This window comes from Phalacrocorax carbo, chromosome 12 (assembly GCF_963921805.1).
Source record: "Phalacrocorax carbo chromosome 12, bPhaCar2.1, whole genome shotgun sequence".
Classification (NCBI taxonomy): Eukaryota; Metazoa; Chordata; class Aves; order Suliformes; family Phalacrocoracidae; genus Phalacrocorax; species Phalacrocorax carbo.
In genome coordinates, this window is record NC_087524.1 from 9,212,385 (window position 1) to 9,240,186 (window position 27,802).

A 27,802-nucleotide genomic window follows, 5' to 3' on the forward strand; every position below is an offset into this window, starting at 1 on the left:
CAGCAAGGCTCTGTAGACTGGGAAGAGAAGGTTATTGCTGCTGTTTCCAGGTCATCTTTTTGAGATTCAGCCAACTTCAGTGCAATCTGCTTGGAACTCCTCTACAGGGGCCAGGAGGGAATTGATGAGCAGCCTGGTCAGCCTGCCTGGTGACCTCTGAAGGTGGTGTTCAGCCTCAGGAATTACACAGGGGTTGGCCAACTTGGATGGGTCCTTGCCAGGAGGGCAAGTACTGGACACGTCCTGTTTCTACAACCACTCTAAGGTTGAGTCTGATGTGGGAGGACAGTCTTTGTTGGCTGGCTGTTTGGTACCGCTCTTGTCATTCTGCATGGTGGTGTTGGGGGACTGTTTGCTGTCTGGGGGCTCTGCAGGCTGTGGAAGACACGGAAATCAAAAACCAGGCTTTTTTTTTTATTGCTTTAAGTTTATTTGGAGTTTGTCAACCCTGGAGGCTGTGAAGCTGCACTGCTGTCCTGGAACTGGATGGGGAAAGGTTGAGGGGTCTGGATAGGAATTGGATTAGGTTGGTCCATCACCACGCTGGCAGTGGGGCCAGGAGCTGTCAGCAGCCCTTCCAGTGAGGAATGTGTTGAGGAAGAAAAGGACCTGGGCCAAAGAGGTGTTAAAACATCACGAGTCCTCATGTGCAATATGGTTGGGAAACACTACCGTAAAATAATTCCACCTGTATGTAAAACAACAGGTGACCTGTAGGGTCAAGACGTGTTTAATACCTTGACAGTTGACTACTGACTAGTATACAAAAGCTGTTGGGTGCCTTCGCTTTGATAATCTAAACCACCTTTATAGGTATTGAGGATGTCAAACACATTTACAGATACAGACTAACAGAGCTTAACACACTTCCCCTTTCTCTTAACTGACCACATTTAGTAAAAGTTTGTTTTCTCCCAATATTCCCTGAGGATGCTGACTTCTCAGCATGAAGAAAGTTGGCTTGCAATGACCCAATTAGAAATCTGGGCATCTCCATTGTTAATTTGGGCAGTAAATTTAATTAAAAGCAAATATTTGGATGTGGAAATAGGATATGAGGTTGGCACTGGCATCTGTTGTCTTGATTTGTCCCTGCTTTAACAGAAAGCCATTTAGATCTGCAAAGAATGTAGGATCTTCTTTGGAAGGCAAATATCCCTTAGACTCTATGTTCTGCCACCTCAGTAGAAAAATCCACCATCTTGACAGAGATGTGAAAGTGAGACTGAAGGGAAGGCCCATTATCCAAGAAAATGTTTTAAGGGAGAAATTACCCAGAAGTAAAGTGAATGGGAACAAAAAACCCTGCAAGACTGGTCAATGTATGGAGCTGGTAAATTCACTGTAGTGTGCTAGGGAGGAATCTTTCACTCGTATTGCTGGAAGTAGAGTTCAGGCTGGCTGACAGACAGTGAAACTCCAAAGGGAAGATCAAAGGCTTGACTATTAGCTGTGATAAATTCCTGTTAGATTTTTCTTGTAGATCAAAGGACCCTTTAAATAGGGAGGAGCTGATTCCCCTGGAAATATCCTCTGCTCAGTACTGGCCTTTCATGTAAGCCCCAGCTTAGCCGTGAGATCTGGACCTCTGCGATATGGCACAAATGTGCCCCTTGAAGCTTTCTGCTGTGGAAGGAACCAGCCTTGGGGTTGCTGTAACATACACTTGGGGCTCAGCAGGCCCCATCAAGTTCCCCAGTGTGGGGAGCACAATAGGCTTGAATTAGAAGGGACTTAGCCCTCCTCACCTAAGTATTGCAAGAGTATAACTGATATTTGCATGCCAGAGCTCAATAAATGTGACTGGTGTGGTTGGGAGAAATTAATATTTTCTAACCACCCAATTTATTCTCCCCTGTTAATAATTGTCTTCATGTTATCGACTTTGAGAATAGTTTGTAATGAATACATAAGTAGCACTTTGCAAAATGGCTTCTAAAAAATGTAAACGCTCTCCAGCTTCTGCTTGTCAGTACAGGGGTCAGACCCTTACTGTGACCTCTGTTACATAAACAGACTGACTTTGTTCATTAAAATGGAACTTCCCAAAGGAACTGATTATCCAAAGGAAGTGATTCTCTTACTTTTGCTCTTTTTCTTGCCCTTTCATATAGTGCAGTTATCGGATTTGTATGTATTTCACACAAGCAGCTTTAAAGAGAATGTAGCAACCAAGTGAAAGAAATGGAAAGTCAAAAGGTGATAACATAAAGGCATGTTTACAGTTGGATCTGGTTCTGGAAAACCTGTGAGAGGAAAAGACTCCTTCACCAGTCAGGTAAAAACACTACATGGGCAAGGCTTTTGGAAGTTCAAGTTAGCAAATTCACAGGAGGGCAGTATGCATGTATTTTTAACTGTGAGGTCAGTTGTTGCATTAAGTTCTCTTGAGTATATCTCTGCTGTTGCACAGCACTTTCAAGCTGGGGAGCACGTCTTCCTGAAAATGCTGCTGTGGATAAGCCCCAAATTGTTGCTGTGGTGGCATGAATAGGGTGTAATATTGTGCTCCCTATTGCACCAGAGTGAGATATTGTTGGGATGTTGGATGTTGTGGTCAGCGGTGGTCTCTGCACAGCCACACTGACCGTTGGGGAACGCTTGCAGGACACTGCAGCAGAGGAGTTTGTTAATTTTTAAGGCAGATAAATGAAATGGCTTTGCTTGCTTTTATGGAGAGTGTCTACTAAACAGGAAGGGCAGCATGGAAGAGCTGCCTTCCATGAAGCAGCTTGATGGAAAATTTAGGAAGTGAGAGATCTCAACCTAGCAGCTGCAGAGCATGACAGGGAGGAATGTAGGAGAACCGGAGGAATAAGAAACCCTAAGAAAAGTTCATGTAGTCTCTCTGCCTTTTTCCCTCTTCTGAAAGTTTTCCCTTTTTGGCAAAAGTGAAATAAAATGTTGACTTTGAACAACAGATGGGGATGAAAGCCAAGTAGGGCTAGGATGGGCTTTGCCAGAGCTTGTGAGGCAAGAAAGAGAGTATGAATTGCATAGTGTGGGGTGCAGGGTTGGAAATAGGCCCGAGGTCCATGGTATATGAGTGGTCTGGATGGAGGGTGTACGTGAGCAAGGGCTAACTTCTACAGAAAAGGAAAAGAGGGCACAATGACAGGCTGATGAATGCTGGCAGTCAGAGCTAAATAAAGACAGAAGTAAACCCTGTTCTGCAGGATAGAGCTGGGGCTCTGAAAATCTTAGAACAGCAAGTCTAGTAGGTTGATGCCATCAGGAAGAGGAAGCTGCTGGGCTGCACGAGCATCAGTCTAGGAGAATGATTTTTCCAGCAGCCTCCAGGATGGATGTCTGTGTACACATGAGGGACCGAAGTGTCACCTAAGTGCTACTGTAGTTCTGCCTTGAAGGTCAGACAGCAGCTTCTGCTCTCATGCAGATCCTGTGCTGATGAATGGGAGAACTGCTAATGTAAAGGTCAGAAAATAAACAGAATTAATCTGAAGCATCGAGCTGGCTGTACGAAACATGTTTCCCCAGTCTGCACACTGTAGAGCCAGTGTGTCATGAAAGACGGACACTTCTTTCCTATTCTACTTGTGGAAAACAAGTATATACATTTCTTACAAAAGAGGTGATCTAGGATTTAGTTTTTTCAGGGAAGGACACCAAATTAGGTGATCACCTGTCACGATGACCTTTTATTGACTGCTGTCTGAGACTAAGCATTCTATGAATGTTGATGAGGCTTTATATCTACAGATCTGTTCCTCCTCTTCACTTTAAGCTGATACTTCTAGAAGTATCTTTGCGTACTGTGCTGGCTGCTGTTGTGAAATCTGTTGTCCTGTTAGACACAGAAGTCCACAGGCAAGAAGTTTTTCACCTATGACTGAGAGCAGACTCTTGTCATCCTGTCCTATTTTAATTCTTAATGTTGAATTTGCTTCTGTGCCGACTGAGTCTTACATCCAGCTCCACATCAGTTTCAGAGGTGACAGCAATGAGGGCAAACCTTCCTGATGTAGTGGCTGCAGGTCATTTTCTTTTGGGGCGATGCATGCCACATCAAGAATGCCATTGGCCAACTGTATTTCAGGCAATTAAAAATACATAAATTAGGTGATCAGCCCAACAGTTAGGTGCAGTGAATATCTCCCAAATGATCTTTTCTCCCTGCAGCATTCAGATCTGTACATTTCATGGATAGGTGTGGCTTTTTCTTTCACATCTGTTGAAGTTCTGATGCCAGGCATTTAATTACAGCAAATCGAGCAACAGCTGGTTTCTTCTACGGATACTTCAATATATGAGGCAAAGAATTGAATTAACGTGTGTGTGAAGGCAGCAGGGCCCAGTGGATCAAACCTTGGTCTGGAAGGGACGTATGGCATATCCCCATCCTGAGCCCCTTTGCTGCTTTAAGTGCCACATATGCCAAATCAGCTTGTTCCCTCAATTTCTCCATCTGGACATGGAGGAAACCTGGAAGAATGAGGAAAGCATTCACTTCTTTGGATTATTGTTGAGATTAACATTTCCAATGTGTGTAAAAGGTGGTCAAGCCATCATATATCCAATTTCTTAGCACCCACACTCATATATGTGCCAGTGAGTGGTCCAGGCTGCTGGACTCCATGAATTTCAAAGCCAAAAGGACCTGGGCAGCATCTACTAGGTGCTCTGTGTTTTATTCTGTGACACTCATTCTCTGGGTCACACCACCTACTCTGAGCATCCTCTTAGGGTGTAAATTCTGTCATGTTTGCCCAAGGCCCTGGCAGAGGTGGCTCAGGCTTCGTGCGTACTCCTGTTGTTCTGATTCTTCATAATTATACCTTGATTGTTGTTGCCTGGTTTCTTGTGTAAGCCCTTGAGGGATGATGTGCCTAGAAGGCAGAAACACAGGCTTTGCAAAGGGGATTTTTAGGTACATTTTCTTCATTGCTGCCTAGTGCTTCAGGGTTAGAGATCTTTGCAAAATACCCAGAGTCCTTAGATGCAAATGTGCTCCCCTGATCTTGCCCCTTTCACGGTCTGAAAGCATCCCTGTGTACCAAATATAGCAGTTTGTCCAGCCTTCCTTCTCAAGAGAGCTCTTTTGGCATGTAGATGCTACCTTCCAGCTGTCTCACAAATCCTCCTCCACATCCCGTTTCTCTCCTCTTTCACATATGTCTGAGCTAAACAGCTGGAGCTCATCCTTTCACCCAGCTTTCGGGTAGAGAATTCATGGGTGGTGTCGTGACTTAAGGCAGTAGATGTTCCATGAGCAGATGTGGCTGTGCAGCGCCTTTCTCCTTGTGTTTGTTCATAATGATAATCGTGACATTAGCATTCCTGGAGCTGATGCTCATTTCAGATGAAGTTCATGGACTGACTGCATTGTCTCCATTGACTTCTAAGCACAAATTACAATTTGGTGGTCAGCTGCCCACATGCAAATACAGAAGGTGGAGAGGAATTATAATTCAGTGCAAGCTCACCCTGCTCTATCACACAGCACGCTCTGTCCACCAGACCCCCACTGCCTGAGAGGACTGGTACCAAGAAATTGCCTCATGTCCCTAATTAGCCAATTCAATTGATATCACTAATACTAAGAAACAAGGAATGTCCTGACTTACTGGCATGAGAGCCCTGCAGTTTTGGCAAGCTGTTTCAATGCTCCCTGTTGCTACAGCACGGAAAAAAGGCAAAAACTCAGAATCAGTGTGATCCTGTTTTGTCTATCAAGGGCCCTTGTGATCACAGAGCATATTTCTCACCCTGCTCAACATTTTCTGCATGAAGAGCTGACATAAGTTGGCAAGGACAGCAAGCAGCCCCTCCTTCATGCTCCTTCTCCAACCAGTGTCAGGAGCAAATTCAAAGATTCTTTGATAAAGTGAATGAAGACACGATCACGACAAAACCTTGGTGCTGTTTTGCATTCTTCCCCGTGGTGTTAACCGCAGGCTGTGGTGTCAGGCAAAGCAAAGCCCGTCCCTCACAGAAGCCGAACATGTTACTAAGGCAGATCTATATGGCTTCCTCCCTTTCACTGCTGTGACTATGCTTTACCTCGGTTCTCTAAGGTGAAAAGGGAGCTGGTTAAACACATAATTTATCAGCCGTGTGGGGTATAGTTTAATATTTATACTATGGTACCAAGATTAAATTGGTGCCTGGTGTCTAAAACTCAGAGTGGATTTGGTGGAAGCAGAAAGCACTTGATCGTCCTGGGAGCGGGTCTACCATGCAGGGAGCTGTCACAGAAGGCATAGTTAGCAGCATACATGATGCACACGTGAGTGCCTGTAATTCAATGGATGTCTGCACAGAAATGTTCCCTGTGCTATTATATGGATGTCCCCTATGCCTCCAGTCCAAAACTGGTACCTTTCCTTTTTCAAAATCTCTTCTATACAATGTAAAGATTCCTCGGTTACAGTTTGCCTTATGCTGACACCTTTCTGCCACATAAAACATGACGCTTCCCAGAAAAGTGACAGTCTTTACTCGAGACCTCTTACAATTCAAGGACAGGCACAAAGAGAGATTAGGAAAAAGGAATTGAGAAAGAACAGGGATTTTTTTTTGTTGGTGGTTGCAGACAATTAGGTTCAGCAGGGTGGAAGGTATTGTATGATGAGGAGCTGGAGTTGGCCGTCTGAGGGCCATTCCAGTCCTGTGATTCTTTGTGTGCTCACTGTAATGAGCTGACTGGAAAGACAATGTTCACAAAGGACATAAATAAAGGTGTGACTCAGTCTCACTTAATCTCTATCCCACCTCTGCTCATGAGCTTCCTGCCTGTGGAGGCAGCTGGTGGACTTATCATGGGGCCAGAGCAGGACCTGATACACTGGCAGCACCAAACATTAAGAGGCTTGTGTCTGAGCAGTGGTTCGAGTTCTGCACTACCATGGCAGCACTCTGGCATGGTCATCCCTTTCTGCTACCGAGAGAATGAGAAAGGATGGAAAAACATGGTGCACATCTCACCCATATTGCAATCTAAGGCTGGGCAGGACAGTAATGATTCCTCAGCCTGGCCTCCTGCATGACATGCACCAAAAGAAGTCCTCATCCTGATTCCAGCATCAGAGTTTGGTTGTAGATTTTCAATGTTTTGTATCAAGTCTTTTTAACCTCAGAAAAGCTTCCCCTTTGCTGAAGAGGAGAGTGGTTTCAGAGAACAGTGGGTCTTTTGGCTCTCTGGGAGGGGAAATCATGGCAGTAACTTTCCAAGGTGAAAACGTTCATGTGTGGTCCCTGACCAGGAAGGGCTTTTCTTACATTTACTAGGAGGAGGAAGAGGGGAGGGTGAAGGTGGATGGAAGGAAGCTGAACATTACATTTTTGTTCAGCAGAAGGAAGGAAAAAAATATTTTACACCCCTGACATAGCTGAACTGAAGCTGCCTTTGGTCTTCAGCATTCGCTGAAACTCCAGACAAATCTTGCAAATGCGTGTGTCTCCAGAACCTACAGTCCGACTTAAAGAAAAGGGCAACGTAAAATGCAATAGACGAGCATCAGCTGTGGATTTATTTTAATGTGGTACCGACTGGACTCCTCTGGGTCCTGGGTTGGGCTCATCACAGCAGAAATCTCTGTATGGCTGAGGTGCTGCTGGGGTGAGGACAAGGGGAACCTCACCACCCTGTATGGTCCTGGCTGCTTTTGAGGAGCAGCTCACTGGCCTGGGTGGCTCCAGAATGGGCAAGATGGAGAGGACCCCACACCTGGCAGTGGACAGGCATGGTATTAACACAGGACCTTCTCTCTCACAGCAAGAGAGAGATCCATGTGGGCATGGCTTTTGTAGATATGAGCGAGTTTGTGTCTCTGCAGCATGGATGCTCATAAATATGCAGCTGTGCAAAGGCTCATCTCTGCACAGAGCACTCCAGCCATGCAGAGCAGTCCCAGTTCATGTGGGCTGTGTTTATACTGCAGCAGCTTTCAGAAGCCACACATTCAGGCAGTGCCCCATGCCAGCACTTCACCTGCACAAGCTCCTGAGACCTGCCAGTGAAGTGTTTCCTTTCACACCGTTTCTACCCCACCCCACTTCCCTGAGCCTGGCTGGAGCTCCTCACCGCTTTGAGCCACCCGGGCAGGTAAAGTGGTGGGTGCAGGCACCCACCCACCTTGCTGGGTAGGTTGGGGGCCAGTAAGGGACCTACTTGCCCCTCTGGCTATCTGCCTTCTTGTCCACCTGCCCCAGGGCTGGAGAAGGAGCTGCTTGCCCATCTGCTTTACCTTCCCCTCAGTGTTGCTGTGACATATTTGCATCCATGAGCATCCTAAAGGCTTTAGGAACAGTTGCATCCCAGCACAGCACACCTGCTTGGGTGGATGTTCATGCATGATGCAGCTTCTCTGAGGGGCCCTGGATTCTGGTGTCGGCTGCAAATTTCCTCGCTGGGAGGGTGCTGGGCTGGCCCTGGGGAAGCGGGTTTGGGGCCAGCAGGTGTGAGGGAGGTCCGGCCTAGCATCGTCCCCTGGAGGTGGAAGTGCTTTCCTCGTGGGCTGGGGAGGGGAATAATGTCCCTGACCCTGCGGGTGCCCCTCGGGCATCCTTATGGTGAAGGGGAAGCCTGAGCCGCGGTGCTCTCGGGGAGGGCCGGCCGTGCTCGCCGCCGAGGCCCCGGGGAGCCGGGACGGGGCGGTGCCGCCCCCTCCCCGCGGGCCCCGGCGCGTGTCCCCGGGACCGGGCGGGAGGGGGTCGGGAGAGGGTCCCGTGTGCGCCCACCTGTCGCGCCAGCGGTGGCACATCTGGGCGGCGCGCGGCGGCGCTTCCCCCCCCCCCCCCCCCGCGGAGGAACAACTGTCTCCATGGCGACGAGGCGCGGCGGGGGGGCCGCGGTGCCGCCGCCCCGCCCCGCCGTACCGAGCCGCGGCGGAGCCGAGCGGAGCCGGCGCGGCCCCGCGGAGGGCGGCGGCACGGCGGGGCATGGGGCCCGGCGGGCGGCGGGCAGGAGCGGGGCTCTCGGCGTCCGAGTGAGCGCGGGAGGCGCCGGCGGAGCGCTGCCCACCCCCCGCCGCCGCCGCCGCCGCCGCCGCCGCCGCCCCCGGGGAGAGACCTTGCGCGGCCCGGCTCGGATGCGGCCATGGGGAGCCGCTTCTCCAGCATCCCCGCGCTGCCCCGCGGCGGCCAGGGCCGCCTGCACCGCGCCCGCCACCACCACCTCAAAGGTACGGCTCGGCCGGCACCCCCATCAGGACGCGCACCCCGAGCACCCCCCCGGCAGGACGAGCACCCGCGATACCCCCGGGGCACCCGAAGCACCCGTGCAGCCCAGAGCGGGATGGGTGCTCTGCGCACCCCGAGGTGGGATGGGCACCCAGGCAGGACACAATCCCTGGGCAACCCAGGGACCCTAAATTGGGATGAGATCCCTGGGCATTCATAGCACCCTGAGCACCCCATGCCGGACAGGCGTCCCGGGCACCTTGGGACAGGCTGGGGTCCCGGGCACCCTGGGGTGGGATGGCTCCATGTCTGGCACCCCCTGCCCTGCTCCCAGCCCCGCCGCTTCTTTCCCGGCAGCGCCCAATGGGTGGCTAATGGGTGCACAGGTCTCCCTGGGCAGTGGCACCCCAGGAAAGCAAGGGACAACATGTCGGAGGAGTTGGACCAGGTGTTTCTCAGTGAATGAAAGCTTTGCTTTGGCGTTTTTTTTTCTGGATGCTCCACGAATGTGTCTGTGTGTGGGACTGTCAGTCCTGTTTGGAGGAGGACAGGGGGTATTTGGGGCTCCTTGTCCAGCTTATGTGGTTATTCTGTTCCTCATAAGGATGATATCCCTTTTCTGAAATCCTGGTGCTCTGTCGGGACCAAATCAGATGGGGGTGACTTCTATAAGGTGAGCAGGAATGACTGCCCAAGGTCTCCTCTGTCCCTGCCCTTTTCTGCTCCCTTTTGCTGTAACCTGGGAGGGTGATAGCAGAAAATAACCCACATTCCTGAAAGGACTTCTTTGGGCAGCAGTACACACTGTATTTATTCAATGCTACCATGGTGCCTCTTCACTAAGCACATTTTTCACAGCCAAAGGCACTGAATGATGGGGGTAGAGGATGTCAGACATCGCTCTGTAAGCAGGGAATGAAGGGAGGTACCGCTCTCTCGGCTGTTTCAGATGATCAAAACTTGTTGCAGCTTCCCCAGCATGTTGCAGAATTTGCAGCCACCAGTGTAGAAAATAGGGATGTTGCTGTTCACCGTTGTTTTTTCTGAGCTTTCAGATACTTCTTTGGCATGGTCTAGGGGAGTGAAAATGGTTAATTATGAGCTGGGCAACTGGTTGTTATACTGAAGGATTTTCTGGTGCTTGGATTATTCTTCCATTACACCTCTCTGCTCCCTTCCTCTGTACTTGGATGATTCGGAACAGTTGCGTGAACTGAGGGTGATTATGTCATGGCTTCTTTAATGGCCATGCAGGGAGATGTTATGAATGCTTACTGCTCTGTCATGGACAAAGTCAGTCAGAAACTCAGCCCAGACAATGGCTGTGCTTAAAATTAGACTTGCAAGGAGGGGGATGCTGAACCCTAAATGGTGAACCATCATCCTCTATCAACGCTAAGATGAAGGCACATGTGATGCTGTAGTAGTTGGTATGCAATTGTACACTGCCAGGGAGGATTTGTCTCTTAAGAATAATGCTGTCAGCTGGAAATCTTTATGGAGTGACCTTAAGCAGATAAGAATTTATAAACTGGAGCCAGAAGGGACACTGCCACTTAATCCATTATCAGAGATTTTGAAGATGCTCTGTATGAATCACCTGATATTGGGGGTGTGTGGTAATGGCACTTTCTTTCTTTCTTCCTTTAATTTCCATTTTAATAACATTTCTACCTGTGCTGAAGGGGCAAGCAGAAATGTTCTCAAGACTGTAATGTGGTAGAGCGCTGAAATAATTTTGATTTGGAGTAAAGTGCTAACAAGGCATTGCCTTTGTTGTAAAAACCAAGCAACTGCCAGGGACAGTATGTGCCTTTTCTGTCTTTTTTGAAACCAGACTGCCTCAGGTCCTACATTTAAATGCAGAATAAACAAGTCTGATTGCATCTGACAGGCTCCTGTAAAATGGTCTGGAGACATAGCTGTAAAAGTATGAATGTCACACAGTTTTGTTACATATCTGCCGTTTAGCATTTTCTAAGTGTATTTTAATTGAAGGTCCCCAGTTGTACTTCCCTCAGTGTATGGCTCAATATTAGGGATGCAGAACTTTGATAATTTGGCCAACATCTAGTGCTTTCTTTCTGTGATAGCTTTGTCCTAACCTGGTGCCAGGGGTGATTTAGGCTCATTCTTCCTAAAGAAGACGTTATGATTGCATTAAATTTCCCAAGGTAGTCTGGGGGCTCTGAAGTCAGTCCCTGAACCTTACAAGTTCATCTCTGCTATATAAGAAAAAAGACCTCCATATGTAGTAGAGGTGTTTCCCACCTGTACTGAAAATTTTTATACCTTTCTGTTATTCCTGGTAAAAATGGTCACCTTTAGTTAAGTAAATCTTCTGAAGACCATGTGATACTTTGAAGGCATAACACAGAAATACCATTGAAGACTGGCATAGCTGGCAGAATACTTGCTTTGCTTTTGATGGTTGTGCATAAGAAGGAAAGCATCTAACTTGATTCTCAGACTTCAGCTGCAGTTTTAAAATCAGGTAGCTGAAACAGGCAGGTCTTTACTGAAGGTGCCTGTAACAGTAAACCTGGAAGCCCAGGCTGATGGCTTTAGAGTGACTTTCAGAGAAGGACAGTACTTTAAAATCTGATATGTCCAGCTCTTTATAAAAGGACTTCACATTCCTGTTCACTGGAAACCTCTAGACATGAGCACCTTGGAATTACCTATTCCAAAGCAGTATGTTATGCCTGGATTGCTAATCCAGGTTTTGGTGTCACAGTTGTGCCTGCAGGCTTTGGCCGGTTTGGTGACAGTGGAAACTAAAGTCAGTGGAAACAGAAGTCCTCCAGGACCGCACCTGATCAGATGCCACAGTCCCGTTGTGGCTGTTAATCTTAAAGTCACAGCCAGTGGCTGGAAAGAGGTTGTCACTTGGTGGTATCAAGATGGGGAGGTTGGTGTGAGATGATTTTCAGCATTCCTGTATTTCTCTTCCCGTATCCCAGACGTGGCTATTTCTCTGGGGTGATGGAAGGTGATCCATTATGTACCTTCCTAATGCTGCGCAAAAGATTATCTCCTTAACGATGCAGCCAGATAAACTCCAGGAAACTTTTGCTGTCCACCCTCTCTGAAATATGGTTCGCGATAACTATCAAACAAGGTGTGTGTGGCTGTTTGGAGTGGAACTGAGTGGGAAAACTCCAGCCGTAATCTTCTGGAGTCTGTAATGAAAAAGACCAACCTTTGCATCAGTGGTTCTGTGTACTGTTTATTTACTAGTGCCAGGGCAGCCTGGCTTGAACAGTTCCAGCCAAGGAGATTTCTATTATTTCTCAAGACATACATCCCCAGTTCAATCCATCTCCCTGCTCCAGGGTTCTTCCAACACAGTCTATTCAATCTCCTCTCTTAATTCTCCTTTTTAATCCTGGCGTGGCTCGGTAAATTACCCTCCTTGTCTAGAGTGGCATCTTCCAAATCTCTGTGGCTGTTGCAATCCTTCCAAATGTTCAGCCTTGCTGGATGTGTTTAACTCTTCCTGCTGTGACGTGTGGGCTGTGTACTCTGTTAGAACTGTTGTGCGGTTCCCAGATTTGCTGGTCCAGGATGCTGGAAATGCAGTGTTCACTAGCCCTTGGGCCAGAGGTGAGGCATGGGACCTGAATGCCACCTCCTGAGCTCTGTGGGCAAGCAGCTCTTTATCCTCACTTGTCTCCATGTCCTCAGCTTCAAGAAGGCTTAGCCATTTCTGTGGAGAGCAGATCGATATTACATTGTAAAAGCTAAGAAGTATTACTGTCTCCTCTCTTAAATCCTTTCCTCCAGCCTCCTTCTCAGGTTTGCTGCTCTTTCTTGAGCCACCGCTTGCCTTGGAAGGTAGATTTTCACAGTGAGTGAGAGCAAGCAGGATTTCTTCCTGTTGGTTTTCTCATTGGTTAATGCACCTATGATACTTATGCAAAAGAATGCATGTGCTATATTACAGAGACAGCCCAAGCTAGTCGGAGATCCTCTTTTCAGCAGTGGCTGATTACTCATGGGTTATTCTTTATTATTTGTATTACAGTGGCATCTGGAGGCTCCCGTCGAGATCTGAGTCATGTGCTGGGTGCTTCCATGGTCTCCTGTACTTACTGCTCATTCATACAGATAGCTCTTACTCAAATATCTGGGTTTGGGGTTTATATCTCCAGAGTATCACATGAACCAGGCTGGCACCTTGGCAGGACAGAGAACAGTTCTTCTTAGTCGCTTCTTTTGCTGGGAAACCTGAAGTCAGAGTCAGCAGAAGTTTGCTGAAGGGTGACTCTGCCTTTCTGGCTGCAAGCCTGCAGAAACAAAGCCTGTTATGCAGCACTTTATGAAGAAGTCAGGGGCTTTGCTGCTTTTCCTGGCCCATGGGGGATACCGGTCGTGATTATGCAGTCTTTGCCTGCATTTTTGCAGTGCCTGTTCCAAACTTTTTATCCCCCTGACACACAAGTATGTCAGACTTTTTTCTTCTTTCACTGGTATTTTATGAGCTTCTGAAATACATGCAGAAGATAGTAATCTGGCTGGTGTAGGCATTTCAATAGTTGTCTGTTGTTGATAGGAAAAACTGTCCTGCTGCCAGCTCCATTTTGTGCACCAACTAGACACAACTACGTGGGGAGTAAAAGGACGTCAGCAACTGATGATCATGGGGAACAGGAATTGGGATGCAAGAAGTGTACCTGGGGGGGGATGCCAATAGTGATGTGGTGAGATAACCTCAGCTTCCATTGCTGCTGTTCTTTGAAGTACTATTTCATTTTCTTCCAGCCTTAGAGAGTCAGAAGTTTCGTCATTCAAGGTCTGAAGGATGCCTCCCACTTCCTGCCTTTCTGCTGGCTTTCTGTCCTGGGTCATGCTTATTTCCTTCTGACCTGTCAGTGTGTCTGGGTTGTAGGTATAAAGTTTTTTTCTGCCTGAGGTTCTCAGGTTTATGTGACCTTCTCCCAAGCACTAGAGTCTTTCCCAAGCCACTGAACTTTGATTTATTGCATTTAAACTGCCTAAAATTGCTTAGTGTTCCAAACACGGCAATTTATCGATCTTACTTTTCCTTTCCCATCATCCTTTTCATAAGGTGCTGAAGCCTGCTGGTGGAGCTGGTAGTGCTGCAGGTCATCAGAAGTTTCCCAGGAAATCATGTGGTGCTTTGCCCACAGGTGATGCTCTGTATTTCTCAAGGGCAAGAAAAGCTGCTTCTGAAAACCAGTAGGAACCAAAACATCAGTGGGGTGACTGAGCTGAAAATGTTAGTGCAAAGCTCAGTAGCAGTTAAAAAAAGCAAATGAAACACTGGAAATTATAAGGGAAGCCAAACAGGAGAAAATAGAGGCCATGACTAGATTGTTGTATAAATCTGAATACTATGTGTCGTTCTGGTTCTTCCCCTTCTACTGTCTTAAAAAAATACATGAGAACTAGAAAAGGTTCAGAGGAGGGCAAGAGGGGCAGTCAAAAGTCTGGATTAATTTTATATAAGGAATGATTGAATAAACTAGGACTTTTACCTCTGGAAAAAGGGACAACTAGGGTGGGAAGTGACTGGCATGTAGAGAAGGGGCAGAGCTCCACTCTTCACTGTCTCTTCCAGTACAAGAATTAAGAGGACATCAAATGAAGTTGGTAGATTCCAGCTCCTTTTGAAAAAAAGGAGGCTGTAGCTACCTGCAGTGGCTCGTAGCTCTGTTGAGCTCATCAATAGTGGATGTTATGGATGCTAAAATGGGTCCAATTTTACGGGAGATTGGAGGAATCCTTTAAAGTTCGCTACATACAAAGACCACACACTCACCCTGCTCATATGGACTTCCCAAGGGTGTCTTCCTAAGGCCACCTGTGTATAGCTGATAAGGATAATGCTGAAATGAAAACTTAAAACTTCTCCGCACCAGTGAAAGCTGAAGCTGGGTTGTTCAGACATTGCAGAGGTAGATGGAGGAATAGAGTCTGCTCTGGTGTTGGCTGGTCTCTAGCTGGATCCATCCTGGGTGCTTACGGAGTGGTTCACCACCATGGCAGCCTCAAAGTCACGCACAGAACGTCCAGACTTTACCTGGGAGACAGGAGAGATTGTGATTAAGTCCCTATACAAGCTTTCTGGATGAGGGTGTGTTTCCTGCACCCTGTGATTTTGACAAATAAAGGTGCTTTTGCACTTGTGGGCTTTTTGGAGTAAGAGAAAGCAGGTTCTCTTTGCTTACATTGACCTCCCGAATGACAGAGGCCTAAGTATTCCCCACTTCATTCTGTTTCTTGGACTGTTGAAATAGCAGCTTTTGTGGATATCCCCATATCTGGGAAGATTTCTAATACAGAGGCTTGGAAGATTTCAGGTTTGGCAGCTGTTCTTACCTACTGCTGCTAGGATAATTGCAGGAACCAGCTACTTCTGCATTGCTGAAATTGTTGCCTGTAGCAAGTACATAAGTACATTTTACTTGGGGTGCATACCTTCATAGTGGCTACTTTTTTCAGGCTGGGGATCCACACATGCTCTGACTTGGTCTGCCTTGAAATTTTAGGACATCTGAGTAAACCGATTCTGAACTGTCCCAAGGAGTGGGGTCTGCAACACCTGCGTTTTGGGATTGTCTCTGTCCAGAAATGGCTGATCTAAGATTAACCTTAATGACAGTACTGAGCACCTGTGCAGGTGCTCAGTGCTGTGCTGCAAACTGCCAGATCCCAAAGCAGTTTTGGGGACAAGAGCTGAATTTTAACTGAAATTTAGGGTCTCGCAATGGTTTGAGTTTCTGCTGTGACTGTGACATGCATACATGAACCTGAGCTACCTTTTAACCTAGCTAGCTAGGGCATTGCTGGCTGTGTGGCTGAGGAAGAGGGCAGGCACTTGGATACTCACCCATACTAAGGTCTGGGTTGATTAAACTATGTGGTTAAAATTTATGTGGGGTAGGTTTGCATCTCCATTCATTCTTGGGGATCTCTAGCTGGTAAAAGCATGTAAGATTCTAGTTCATGTGTACACTACTGGTTATTGGGCCTTCCAGTTACAGGATTAAAGTAGGACTGTGTTTTGAAACTATAGGGTGGAGAATGCTGGGTTGGTAGTATTTTTATACAATTCTCCATTAGTCCACCTTGGTTCAACTCTTTGCTGAAGCATAGGGAAGGATCCTCAGCTCTCAGAAAACTGTCGGGTTAAACCTCAGGGATATTTTATGCAAAACTCTGAAAAGTAAATGTTAATAGGTCTCAGCCAGCCTCAGAGCTAAAACACCATGCAGGTTTTTTAGTTTAAAAAAACTCACTTAATATAAACTTTTTTTAAAAAAACAGTAATAAAATTTTAGACAAAATAAATTCTGAAGTACTGGCATTGCTTGCAGAGTCCCCTTCCTCTCTTTGTTCCTTTGTATGCAGTATTTGGGTTTCACACTGGCAACACTGACACTTCCAGATGTTCCTGCATGTGTGGTCTTACACACACGTGCATGGCATATGCAGGGATTCCCTATTGACTGTTGGTCTCATCGTTTTTATGATATGGCCAGAACACATCCTATGTCTAGCATCAGGACTCGAGAAGATCGATTCAGCAAAGCAATGGCTTGGGAGCATTGTAACTAGCCAGTGCCAGTATCAGTAACTAACCAGTGGGGTAGCAAAGGAGACTGGCTTCTGAAGAGACAAGGGATGCTGAGCAGAGCTGGAAATCTGGGATGCTTTGTCCCGGTGGAATTAATCAGGGGCATTCTTGGGGTATTGGTTTCTTGCTTGAGGAGCTGAATGGGAGCATGGAAATCTTTGCGAGCAGCCCCTGTCTGGACATCCCTCTGGCTTCACTCTACTTGAAAGCTGTAGCTCACACCCTGACCCAGTCACAATAAACATAATCATGTTATGCTTGCTTCATTTTAATTTACGTTGACTTCCCATATGTCAACATACGATTTAAAAACCCCACTGATCATCTTTTATCCTCTGTTAGGCATAAGCTCTGCTTGATTTCCCTTTAACTGCTACTTGGATGGAGATGTGACTGTGTTTTGTGCTCTGCTGCTCATCAACACCATCTAATGTAAAGCTTAGCATCTTCACTTGCTACTGGGCAGGCTTTTGCTAGATAAGCCAAACAGCCATAGATCCAGAGCTTATTTACCATCCAGATTCCAACTCCTTCTCAGACGGTTGATTCAAATCTCTTCCTTAAGGACCTGTTTAATATCTTATTTAATTGTATTGGTATTACTCAGGATTTCTTTGATTTGATCAACTGGTGCCATTGCATTTTTAAATGTCTGTGTATCTTGCAGGATCATTTTTGTCCGTGATGAATGCCTGTTTTTTGTACTTAACAAATATTTACTAGGTAGGAAGGGAAGAGATGGTTTCCCATAGAAATATTGAGTCACCGTAGAAGACAGGATACAAATAACCATAAATGTTGCAAACAGAATCTGTGTGCTACGTGAGTGAGTTACTTGAATAGATGTGACAGAAAATGGAAAAGAGAAAATGTGCCTCACTAATTATTATGTTGCAGCATTTCAGCAAATACAGAAAGAGAAGTAGTTGAAATAATTTACTTTATTAAAAAATGTAGTGAACACATTAAAAGGGTCCTGGGTAACCTCTGATGTTAGTACTAGATTTCTATATTCCCACTCCCATCTCTGTATATCATTTAGTGTACCTGTTTTAGCGGTACAACACTTCAACAATTACATCCCTTAACAGGCATAAAATAAAGGTGCAAAAAAATTCTCCCTATTTAAATCCACAAATTCCTTTTGTTTTAAAGGTTTAGAGTTGAGATGCTAAGTGATAAGTACTGACAGCTGAGAGCTTTGCTCCTCCACTTGAAATCTGCCCTGCGTTAGTTGTGGCAGAAAGTTCTCACTATCTGCTGGATGCCTTATGGCCTGTGGAGGTCGTGGTGTTCAGTGCACTTCTTTGGACAGTTGTTCTCAGACCCTGTTGCCATGTGCTGGAGGACTTAGCAGGGAGATTAAAAAGCAGCTTGAGGTTTCAACCAGAGAAGTCCTGCAGGTGGGACCTGTAGCAGTGAATGGAGTGAGCTCTGGTTGCTCTTCCACACATAACACGTGTTTGGTGGCTGAGCAGATTTTGTCAGTCTCTAGTTCCCGTTGCCAGTCCAACACAAAGCCCAGGAGGAAAAATTACCGAGCTATGGGTAGGAATAGACACTGAGGGTAAACTCCCAATTTGGAAATGTTAGTGCTATGTCCATTATTAATAACCCCACTGCAAAAGAAAAAATGCTTTGCTGCAAATGAAGCTGTGACACCGGGAAGTGGCAGGCAAAATTAAAATTTCATACTTGCCATGGTCTTACAATAAAGGTTTTGTGATACACATCCAGCAATGCTGCTATAAATAGTCTCGTTATCTAATCTTCCAACCTGGAATATGACAGAAGAATACAAGTAGGAAAGAGTTCAGTGTAGCTTTTAGGTATTTTCCCACTGCTTCCCTTGCTTCTGCTGGAGCATTATTGCTGTACCCCTTGTAATTCACATGTAGACGTTTCTCAGAAGTACACAATGTCACTAGGAGGAGGAGAGTTTGGATAAAACCCAGAAGATTTATGACATAGTTTAGATAAGGCCATGTAGGAACTGAGATGAGGGAAGTAATGATAATTTACAGTCCAGCAGTGTTTCTCAGGGTGTGGTGAGAATTTCTTCCTGCCAACTCCATTGGGTCAGATACGGAATGGGGCATGTTTTAATAAGGTGATCTACATGCTTGATTGCAGAGGGAACCCTTTTGCTAATGAATAACCCAGACACATCATGCAGTATGGGCTCTGTCCACACAGGTCTAGGACCTGATCCAAAACCAACAGAAAGTTCCTAGAAAATTTCACAGAGGCATAGCTAGCGCAGAGAAAACCTCTTTTGCCTTTTGATCTTATTTCCATGGGAGAATAAGAAGTTGGCTGATGGCAAGGATACCTCCTCTCCTTCCCTCTCTCTGCCTTGCTGGTGATGCAAATCCTCATTTCTGACCCTTCCTTTGAGCCCTCCCTGGCCCATTTCACATGGGGCACCTGAAGTCAGTGAGGAGAGCTGAGTACTGGGAAAGCTCCCCTTGAGCAAGAACAGCTGTGCATGGACACAAATAACCGTTTCCCACGAGGACCACAGACTGCTTTTTAAACCTTCGTGAAGTCTTCTTGTGGCAGCCATGGGAGGAGGAATGAGGGAGTACGGCTGTTGTAGATCTGGAACCCTGTGAGACTTGAGCCATCCTTTTTTTGCTGTATGAAGCGAGTTAGGAAGACTTTGAGTATTTATTGAAACCCCAGTGCTGCTTGCCCACCATGGGGTGGCTTCCCCACCACATGGCTTGGAGGAGGCTCTCCACTGTCATATCATGTCAGCTCATGTCCAGGCAGCTCAGTAGAGTGTGGTGATGGCCAGCACACACATGTTCTCCAGCCAAGGTCAACTACAGAAATCTTGTCTGTGCCTGTATCACACTTTCTCGTGGAGAAGCTAAAACAATGACAAAACTTGAGAAATGGAGCCTCACTGCAGCTGTTGTGGGGAGGCAGGAAAGCGAGCTTGTCCCATCCCCTTGTCCTAAAATAGGCTGATGTCTAGGGAGGGAAAATGATTTATTTATATTTTGCACAACAATTCAGCAGGAGGAAGACTCAATTAATTTGTTGAAAACAGTAGTCCTACATCCATCAATTCCCACAGAGTTCATGTGATTCAGGCCAAGGTTCCAGTTTTGCCTCCTAGGGAAATGCTGGGACTTGAGCGCTTTCCCCTGTATTCCCAGTCCATTGACACAGCTGAGCAAGTGTTGACCTCCATCTACCCACGTCACCCCCGCCCTGTTCTGCAAAGCTTCGGCAGCATCCTCTGAGAGGAGGCGATGGCGGTCAGTTACCACTGACTCACTCAGACGGGCACTTCTCTCTCTCGCAGCCCTCAAAAGCATCCTTAAATATTGTTAAAAACAAAAGAGCCAAAGGACATCCCTGACCCTGCCAGGCTGAACTGGGGCCCAATACTGCTAGTAAATTCTTTACCAGCCCATGTTCTGGTATTTCAGCTTAAATTCCCAGGCATAAGCAATTCCAAGTGCTGGCAGGTGAAATGCTTTCTGGACATGGGCTTTCTCATGTGGTAGCCTATTCAGCAGGAAGGAGCATTACCTTCTCATGGTTAGATCCTCCAGGCAGATCAAATTTGCTGGTGGAGCAGAGGTTTTATATATAGTAAAATGCTCCCAGGTGTGCTTTTTAGTAGCGCTTTTGGGCTAAAGCAAAGATTTATTAATAAGAGGCACCCAAAGCATATTATGCACTGGGGCAGAGCTGGAACAGGGTGCTTTTCCTCTGATTCAGGGAGATGATTGAATTCAGTGACAGATGCCAAGTATTTATGTCCTTGCCTGGGTTTATCTGTTAAATTTGAAAGTGCTAAAAGCAGGAGTTACTTTTGGAAAAAGTATATTGAATAGTGATGGAGAGTTCCAGCTAGGTATTGGTAGGATGGTATTGTTATGTGTGGTTGTCCAAAGTGTACTGCTCAGACCATCAGAATAGAAACCTGTGGGAATAATTAATTGCTCTAGATTTGCACCAGAATACTTGAGTTGAGTTCACAGAGCAGTGGTATTTTAATTTTAAGTATGATTTTTATCATATGGACAAATATCCAAACTACAGAGAAGCTGTTACTTGCCTTGGAAACCATTGTAGACACACCCCTTGGTTCCTTTTGCTCATTCTCACTCCTACCAGTAGCCTTTTGTGCTTCTTTGTTTAATTCATTCTGTACCTTCACCTAAAATAGCCCCAGGCCTTTATTTCTCTTTATAGCTTTGTTATAGTTCATAATAGTTTTAAATTATTTTGATTTTATTATCTTATCACCTCCTTAATGAGTATTTTACCCCATTAGTCATTGTTTAGTCTTTTAGTCTTTCCATGGGCTATCTTGAAGCCCTTGAATGGTGACTTGTTACAGCTGAACCAAAACTCAGGGTGAGGATGAACAGCTGACCCATAAACTTCAGACAAGTTGTCACTTTTCCACTGCCTCTGAGACATCTTGTACCTCAAAAACTAATGCTGCTTACAGATTGCCTCCTGCTGTGCTCTGCCAAATACTGAGATGCTGTAATTATTTATGACAGTTAAAATCTCCTGAAGTATTCAAATAAAAGACAAACATATAGGGAAAACAAGTCCTATGGAAGAAGGTTACAGTATGAAAGAGAAGATGGCTTGCTTTGTCTGCAGGTCACATTGAAAGTCAAGCTAGAAATATGTGGAAGAGATGGAGACCTAGATGTGCTAGATTTAAGGGGGAACTCCGTAGTTGCTGCCATTGGACTATTTTCAGGTGTTTGGATGAGTGACTGACCCAAATATAGTTTAAGCCTGTGACTATTTCATTTTAATAGCAATGCAAATACAGTAGGTGAAGGCTAAGAGCACTGCATCTAATTTAGCAGTGTTGCTTTAGCAACATCGTGCAGGATGCAAATAGTCTCCTTGGTAACACTTCCTAAGTGTCATTAGATAAGCGATGGTTATAAACACAGAAGCAGATCAGAATGAGAGACGTGCTCTTGTGCTGTGCCTTTTTATAGCCCCAGACATCACGATTAGCCGGATGGCAAAAGGAGAGAGGAAAGCTGTTTTGAGGATCGTAGTGCTTGTTAGCGTTTTATATGTTGTGCTTTGGAAAACTGCACCAGTGGTGACAAGGTTTTCTGACTTGGTTTAAATAAGGTTTCAAATAAAGAGAGGGTGTTGTCCCTGCCTACTGATGGCACTGGTCAGAGACATACAGTAAGTGTCCTCCCACCTCTCTGGGGGATGCAGATTGCAGATGTTAACCCTTCAGCTCTACCTTAATGGCTTACTCTTATCTCGGTGGATTTCAAATCTACAGGTTAGGAAGGGGAGAGGGAGGGAGACCCCAGAGCTTGGCATGAGTGTGACTCTGCTGCCTTTGCCCTGGAGAAGATGTGGAGGTTGAAGTGGTGGTGAAGGATCTGCTTCTGGGCTGGGATCAAGTACAGGGGATCTGCTCCCCTTCTGCTGTGCTTCCCCTGCCCCGGTATCATTGTCAGAGGATTACCTCTCCAGAACCAGATTTGGGTTTCTCTGTTGAATTCTGAAGACCCTTTCCTAGGGATCAGCAACACAGTAGGGATGAAGGTAGGAAATGGGGTTACTTAGTGCTTGGCAACAGGGCAGTTGTTTCTGCTCTTGCAATTGTCATATAAAAAAGTCATGACTTAAGGCAGCTTTTCTAGCTCTCATGATAACTGGTTTTTTTTCCTAAAGCCTCAGCTGCTGGACTGAAGGGATTACATGAGAATCCTAGCTTTTGTTTAAACCCCTCAATTTTATATCCTTCCTTATATTCTTTATATTCTTCTCCGTTACAGAGGAAAGCTGCAAGGTATAAAAGGAATATGACCTAATGGCTCAAAAATCAGAAAGCATACAAAAGAACCACCAATGCTTTTGTTTTTAACTGATCTTTATTTTAATCCCACTGGTTGATGCCTGAGGATCTCATCCAAGGAATCTGAATGCATGATAACGTCAACTGCAGCACATGAAAGACGGTAGAAGGAGGCAAGTTCATACGAGCATCAAAAGAGGTTTATTCTGGTTTGGGATGAAAGTCTGAAAGAGCACATGATTTTATATTATCATGAGCGTGACCCTGCTTCAGTAGAGGCAGGCAATTGTTGGACTTTTCAATTTTTTTGGGGAAATCCTTTGAAAAAAAGCTAAACCAGACCCTTGCAGCCAAACACCTCCTGATCTGTGACCTTCAGGTCCATACACAAATCCAGTGACTGGAGACCAGACAGTCCAAAGGTCCCTTTTTCATTTCAGCAGTCTGCAGCACCTTGCAATTTAGATACATGGCAAAAGACTGACTGCAGTTTTTCCTATTCTAATGCAAAAAGAAATTAAAATGTCCATAGTCTGTCTTTACAGGGAGAACTCAGAATTAAAAAAACAACCTACAAACCAAACAAAAACCAACCTTTCCCCACAGCCCTTTTTTGCTCCCAGAGCTTCTTGGAATTCATCCATCTTCATATCACTCATATCTTGTGGCCTCCATTGTAAATGTCAGTGCTAATTAATGAGACCTTGGCCCTCTGTGTAGTTAAGATGAGTAACAGTCCAACATTTATTTGTGAGATGGGTGTCCTTACATCTCCCCTTCCCAGGAGAAGTCACTGGGGCTGTTAGCATTGTGCATGACAAGCTCCAAGCGGCAAAGTTTGAAACACCACTCTATCTATGTAGTGTCAAAAGCATGCAGGTGAAGCTCTCCTGAGCTGGGTGAGAGAATTGTTTCCTAAACCGTTTAGAGATTAGAATAGAATCATAGAATCATTAAGGTAGGAAAAGACCTCTAGGATCATCAAGTCCAACTGTCAGCCCAACACTACCATGTGTCTTAAACCATGCCCTGAAGTGCCATGTCTACATGTCTTACATGTCTTTTAAATACCTCCAGGGATGGTGACTCAACCACCTCTCTTCTGGGCAGCCTGTTCCAATCCCTGACAACCCTTTCAGTGAAGAAATTTTTCCTAATATCCAATCTAAACCTCCCCTGATGCAACTTGAAGCCGTTTCCTCTTGTTCTATCGCTAGTAACTTGGGAGAAGAGGCCAACACCCACCTCACTACAACCTCCTTTCAGGTTAGAGGTCTCCCCTCGGCCTCCTCTTCTCCAGACTAAACAGCCCCAGTTCCCTCAGCCTTTCCTCGTAAGACCTGCTCTCCAGACCCTTCACCAGCTTTGTTGCCCTTCTCTGAACATGCTCCAGCACCTCAATGTCCTTCTTGTACTGAGGGGCCCAAAACTGAACACAGTATTCGAGGTGTGGCCTCACCAGTGGTGAGTACAGGGGCACTATCACCTCCCTTACTCCTGCTGGCCACACTATTCCTGATACATGCCAGGGTGCTGTTGGCCTCCTTGGCCACCTGGGCACTGCTGGCTCATGTTCAGCCGGCTGTCAACCAGCACCCCCAGGTCCTTTTCTGCTGGGCAGCTTCCCAGCCACTCCTCCCCAAGCCTGTAGCGTTGCAGGGGTTGTTGTGACCCAAGTGCAGGACCCGGCACTTGGCCTTGTTAAACTTCATACAATTGACCTCGGCCCATTTATCCAGCCTGTCTAGCTCCCTCTGCAGAGCCTCCCTACCCTCAAGCATATCGACACTCCTGCCCAACTTGGTGTTGTCTGTGAACTTACTTGAGGGCGCACTCAATCCCCTCATCCAGATCATTGATAAAGTTATTAAACAAGAGTGGCCCCAACACTAAGCCCTGGGGAACCCTGCTCGTGACCAGCCACCAACTGGATTTAGTTCCATTCACCACAGCTCTGGGCTTGGCCATCCAGCCAGTTTTTTACCCAGCAAAGGGTACACCTGTCTAAGCTATGAGCTGCCAGCTTCTCTAGGAGGATGCTGTGGGAGACAGTGTCAAAGGCTTTGCTAAAGTCCAGGTAGACAACATCCACAGCCTTTCCCTCATCCACTAGGTGGGTCACCTGGTCATAGAAGGGTCAGACAAGACCTGCCTTTCATGAATCTGTGCTGGCTGGGCCTGATCCCCAGGTTGTCCTGCACTTGCCTAATGAGCTCACTCAAGATGAACCTCTCCATAATCTTCCCCAGTACTGAGGTCAGGCTGATAGGACTGTAGTTCCCCGGATCCTCCTTCTGGCCCTCTTATAGATGGGTGTCACATTGGGAAGCCTCCAGCCGTGTGCGGCCTCCCCTGTTAACCAGGACTTCTGGTAAATGATGGAGAGTGGCTTGTCAAGCTCCTCCATGAGCTCCCTCAGTACTCTCGGGTGGATCCCGTCCATCCCCATAGACTTGAGAGTGTCCGGGTGGCTCAGCAGGTCTTAAACTGCTTCCTCCTGCATTATGGGGGGTTTATTCTGCTCCCTGTCCCTGCCTTCCAGCTTAGGGGGCTGAATTTCCGAGGGATAACTGGTCTGGCGATTAAAGGCTGAGGCAAAGAAGGCATTTAGTACTTCAGCCTTTTTCTCATTTTCAGTAGCAGTGTTCCCTTCTGTGTCCAATAGGGGATGGAGATTCTCTTTGGTTCTCTTTTTGTTGTTAATGTATTTGTAAAAATATTCTTTGTTATCCCTTACAGCAGTGGCCAGGTTGAGTTCTAGGTGGGCTTTTGCTTGCCTAATTTTCTCTCTGCAAGATGTAACAAGGTCTTTGTACTCTTCTTGTGTTGCCTGCCCCTTCTTCCAAAAAAGGTAGAGTCTTCTTTTTTTCCTGAGTGCCAGCAAAAGTTCTCTGTTCAGCCAGGCCAGTCATCTTCCCCACCAGTTCGTCTTGCAGCACATGGGGACAGCCTGCTCCTGCAAGACTTCTTGAAGAACGCCCAGTCTTCCTGGACCTTTTTGCCCTTCAGGACTTCCTCCCAAGGGACTCTCTCAACCAGTGCCCTGAACAAGCCAAAGTCTGCCCTCTGGAAGTCCATGGTAGTGGTTCTGCTGACCCCTGTCCTTACTTCACCAAGGATTGAGAACTCAATCGTATCATGGGTGCTAAGCTCAGGACAGCACCCGACTGCCACATGTCCCACCAGTCCTTCTCTGTTTGTGAGCAGGAGGTCAAGCAAGCCTCCTCTCCTGGTAGATTCATTTACCAGCTGTGTCAGGAAGTTATCGTCCACACACTCCAGGAACGTCCTAGACTGTTTCTTCTCTGCTGTGTTGTATTTCCAGCAGACGTCCGGTAAGTTGAAGTCCCCCACTAGAACAAGGGCAGTTGATTGTGAAACTTCCACCAGCTGCTTGTAGAAGAGTTCATCTACCTCTTCATCCTGGTTGGGTGGTGTATAACAGACTCCTATCAGGATATCTGCCTTGTTGGCCTTCCCCCTCATCTACCCATAATCTTGCGTCACGATTGCTAAGCTCTATGCAATCAAGGCACTCTCTAACATATAGAGCCACTCCACCACCTCTCCGTCCTTGCCTATTCCTTCTGAAGAGCTTAGAGCCATCCATTGCTGCACTCCAGTTGAAAGAGTCGTCCCACTATGTCTCTGAGATGGCAGCTAAGTCACAGCTATCCCTCTGCACAATTGCAATGGAAGGTCTGGGGTCACCTTACTGAATTGCCCCCATCCCATCTCATTCCATCCCATCCCATCCCTGTGCTGGGTTCCTGGGATTTTGCTGGAAGGCACTGGTGAGTTTTCTGTTTTGTGAAGGAGGCACTGCGGTTGCTGGACCCCAGGATGCCATTTCTAACCCTAAGGCAAAATGTTGCTGCCTTCCCTGTGCAGCATAACAGCCTTCATCCAGTGGGTCTTGATATTGATTTGAAGGTGAAGTTTGTCTCTGCATCCAAATTATTCTGCAGTAGAGGGACTGAGCAGCTGTTCCTCACCACCATGGCCCGTGGCTTAGTAGAACATGGGAATTTGGACAAATGACACTGCTAAATGGGTGCTCAGCCCTCAATCTGCCCTTCTCTCTGCTGTATGCAGAATAGAGTGTTGCTCTCCAGGACAGCCACGTTGCTGTGTTTCTGCCACATGTCATCTGGATTCTGAGTTCTTAAACATTTGTAGGCATTTTTTAAACAAGCTTGGGGTAGGAAAATGATCTTTCTGCCTGATATTCCTGGCACATTTCTGCTGCAGAGATGTGTGGTGAAGCTCATGCTTTCTGGGGAGAATCAAACTGCAGGACATGTAAGTGAGGTTTCGTTGAGTTCTCCAAGTAAAAATGTATGGGAGGCAAGAACTGAGACCTAAATCACAGTCTTGCAATGAAGGACTTGTGACTCTTGTCTGGGAGCAAGTGGTGCTGCGGCTGAGTGTATGGACACTACTGGTGGACATGACAGAAACCGTCAAGTCCCAGGGAACATCCTGGTGCCACCTCTCTTTGTCATTGCTTAACACATGTGCCTCTGTGGCTCTTCACTGAGCTCCGATTTTGCAAAACCAAACATGAAACTATCCAGGATGGTTTAGACCTGATTCTGATTTGATCTAGCTAAAGAGCTGGCTGGCATTTTGTTCTCATAAGCAGCATAAAATGCACAGCACCATCGTAAGTGACATTAGCAGACTTTCTTGTTGGTCACAGCTCAGGGAGGAGTTCAGTTTGAGACTCGGTTTCCATGACAGGTAGGACCATGCCAGCTCATCTGAATGTGTGCTGTCCTTTCTTCACCTGTGGGGACCTTGGGGGGCCACACTGGCCCTTCCCACTCCCTGGGGTGGTGGATGCAGCCATGCTGCAGCCTTGACCTGAGCTGGCTCAGGCGTTTCTGCACTTGCACTGCAGACTTACCCTGAACGGCACCTCTGCACGATGCCAGTTCGTTGCCTGTTCAGCAGAAAGAGCGATGCTTTCGTATTCCCAGCTGTTCTTCCTGCAGCACCTGGGTTTTCCTTGGAGATGTCTCATTCACACATGGAGCCAGCCCTGCTTCTCGAGACTGATGGGAGTGCAGTGCCCTGCAGTGAGGCTGTGAGCTAGAAATCCCCCAACCTCACCTCACACACCTGAGATCACAGGGCTTTTGCTGTTGTGCAACTGCAAATTCCCTTTAAATCAGTGTTTCAATACAAGCAAGGCAGCTCTGGCTTTTCTGAGACCTTGTGTTACTTTTTTTGTCCAT

General features: G+C 46.6%; 1 protein-coding gene across 1 annotated transcript in view; it reads left to right on the top strand.

The window, feature by feature from the left end:
* Positions 1-8,846: 8,846 nt before the first annotated feature.
* Positions 8,847-27,802, top strand: part of NEURL1 (neuralized E3 ubiquitin protein ligase 1) — a 168,343-nt gene continuing 149,387 nt past the window's right edge. Inside the window, exon 1 of the mRNA XM_064464073.1 lies at positions 8,847-9,143. Coding sequence (XP_064320143.1) covers positions 9,059-9,143 — 85 coding nt within the window. The 5' untranslated portion in view covers positions 8,847-9,058. The remainder of the gene's footprint in view (positions 9,144-27,802) is intronic.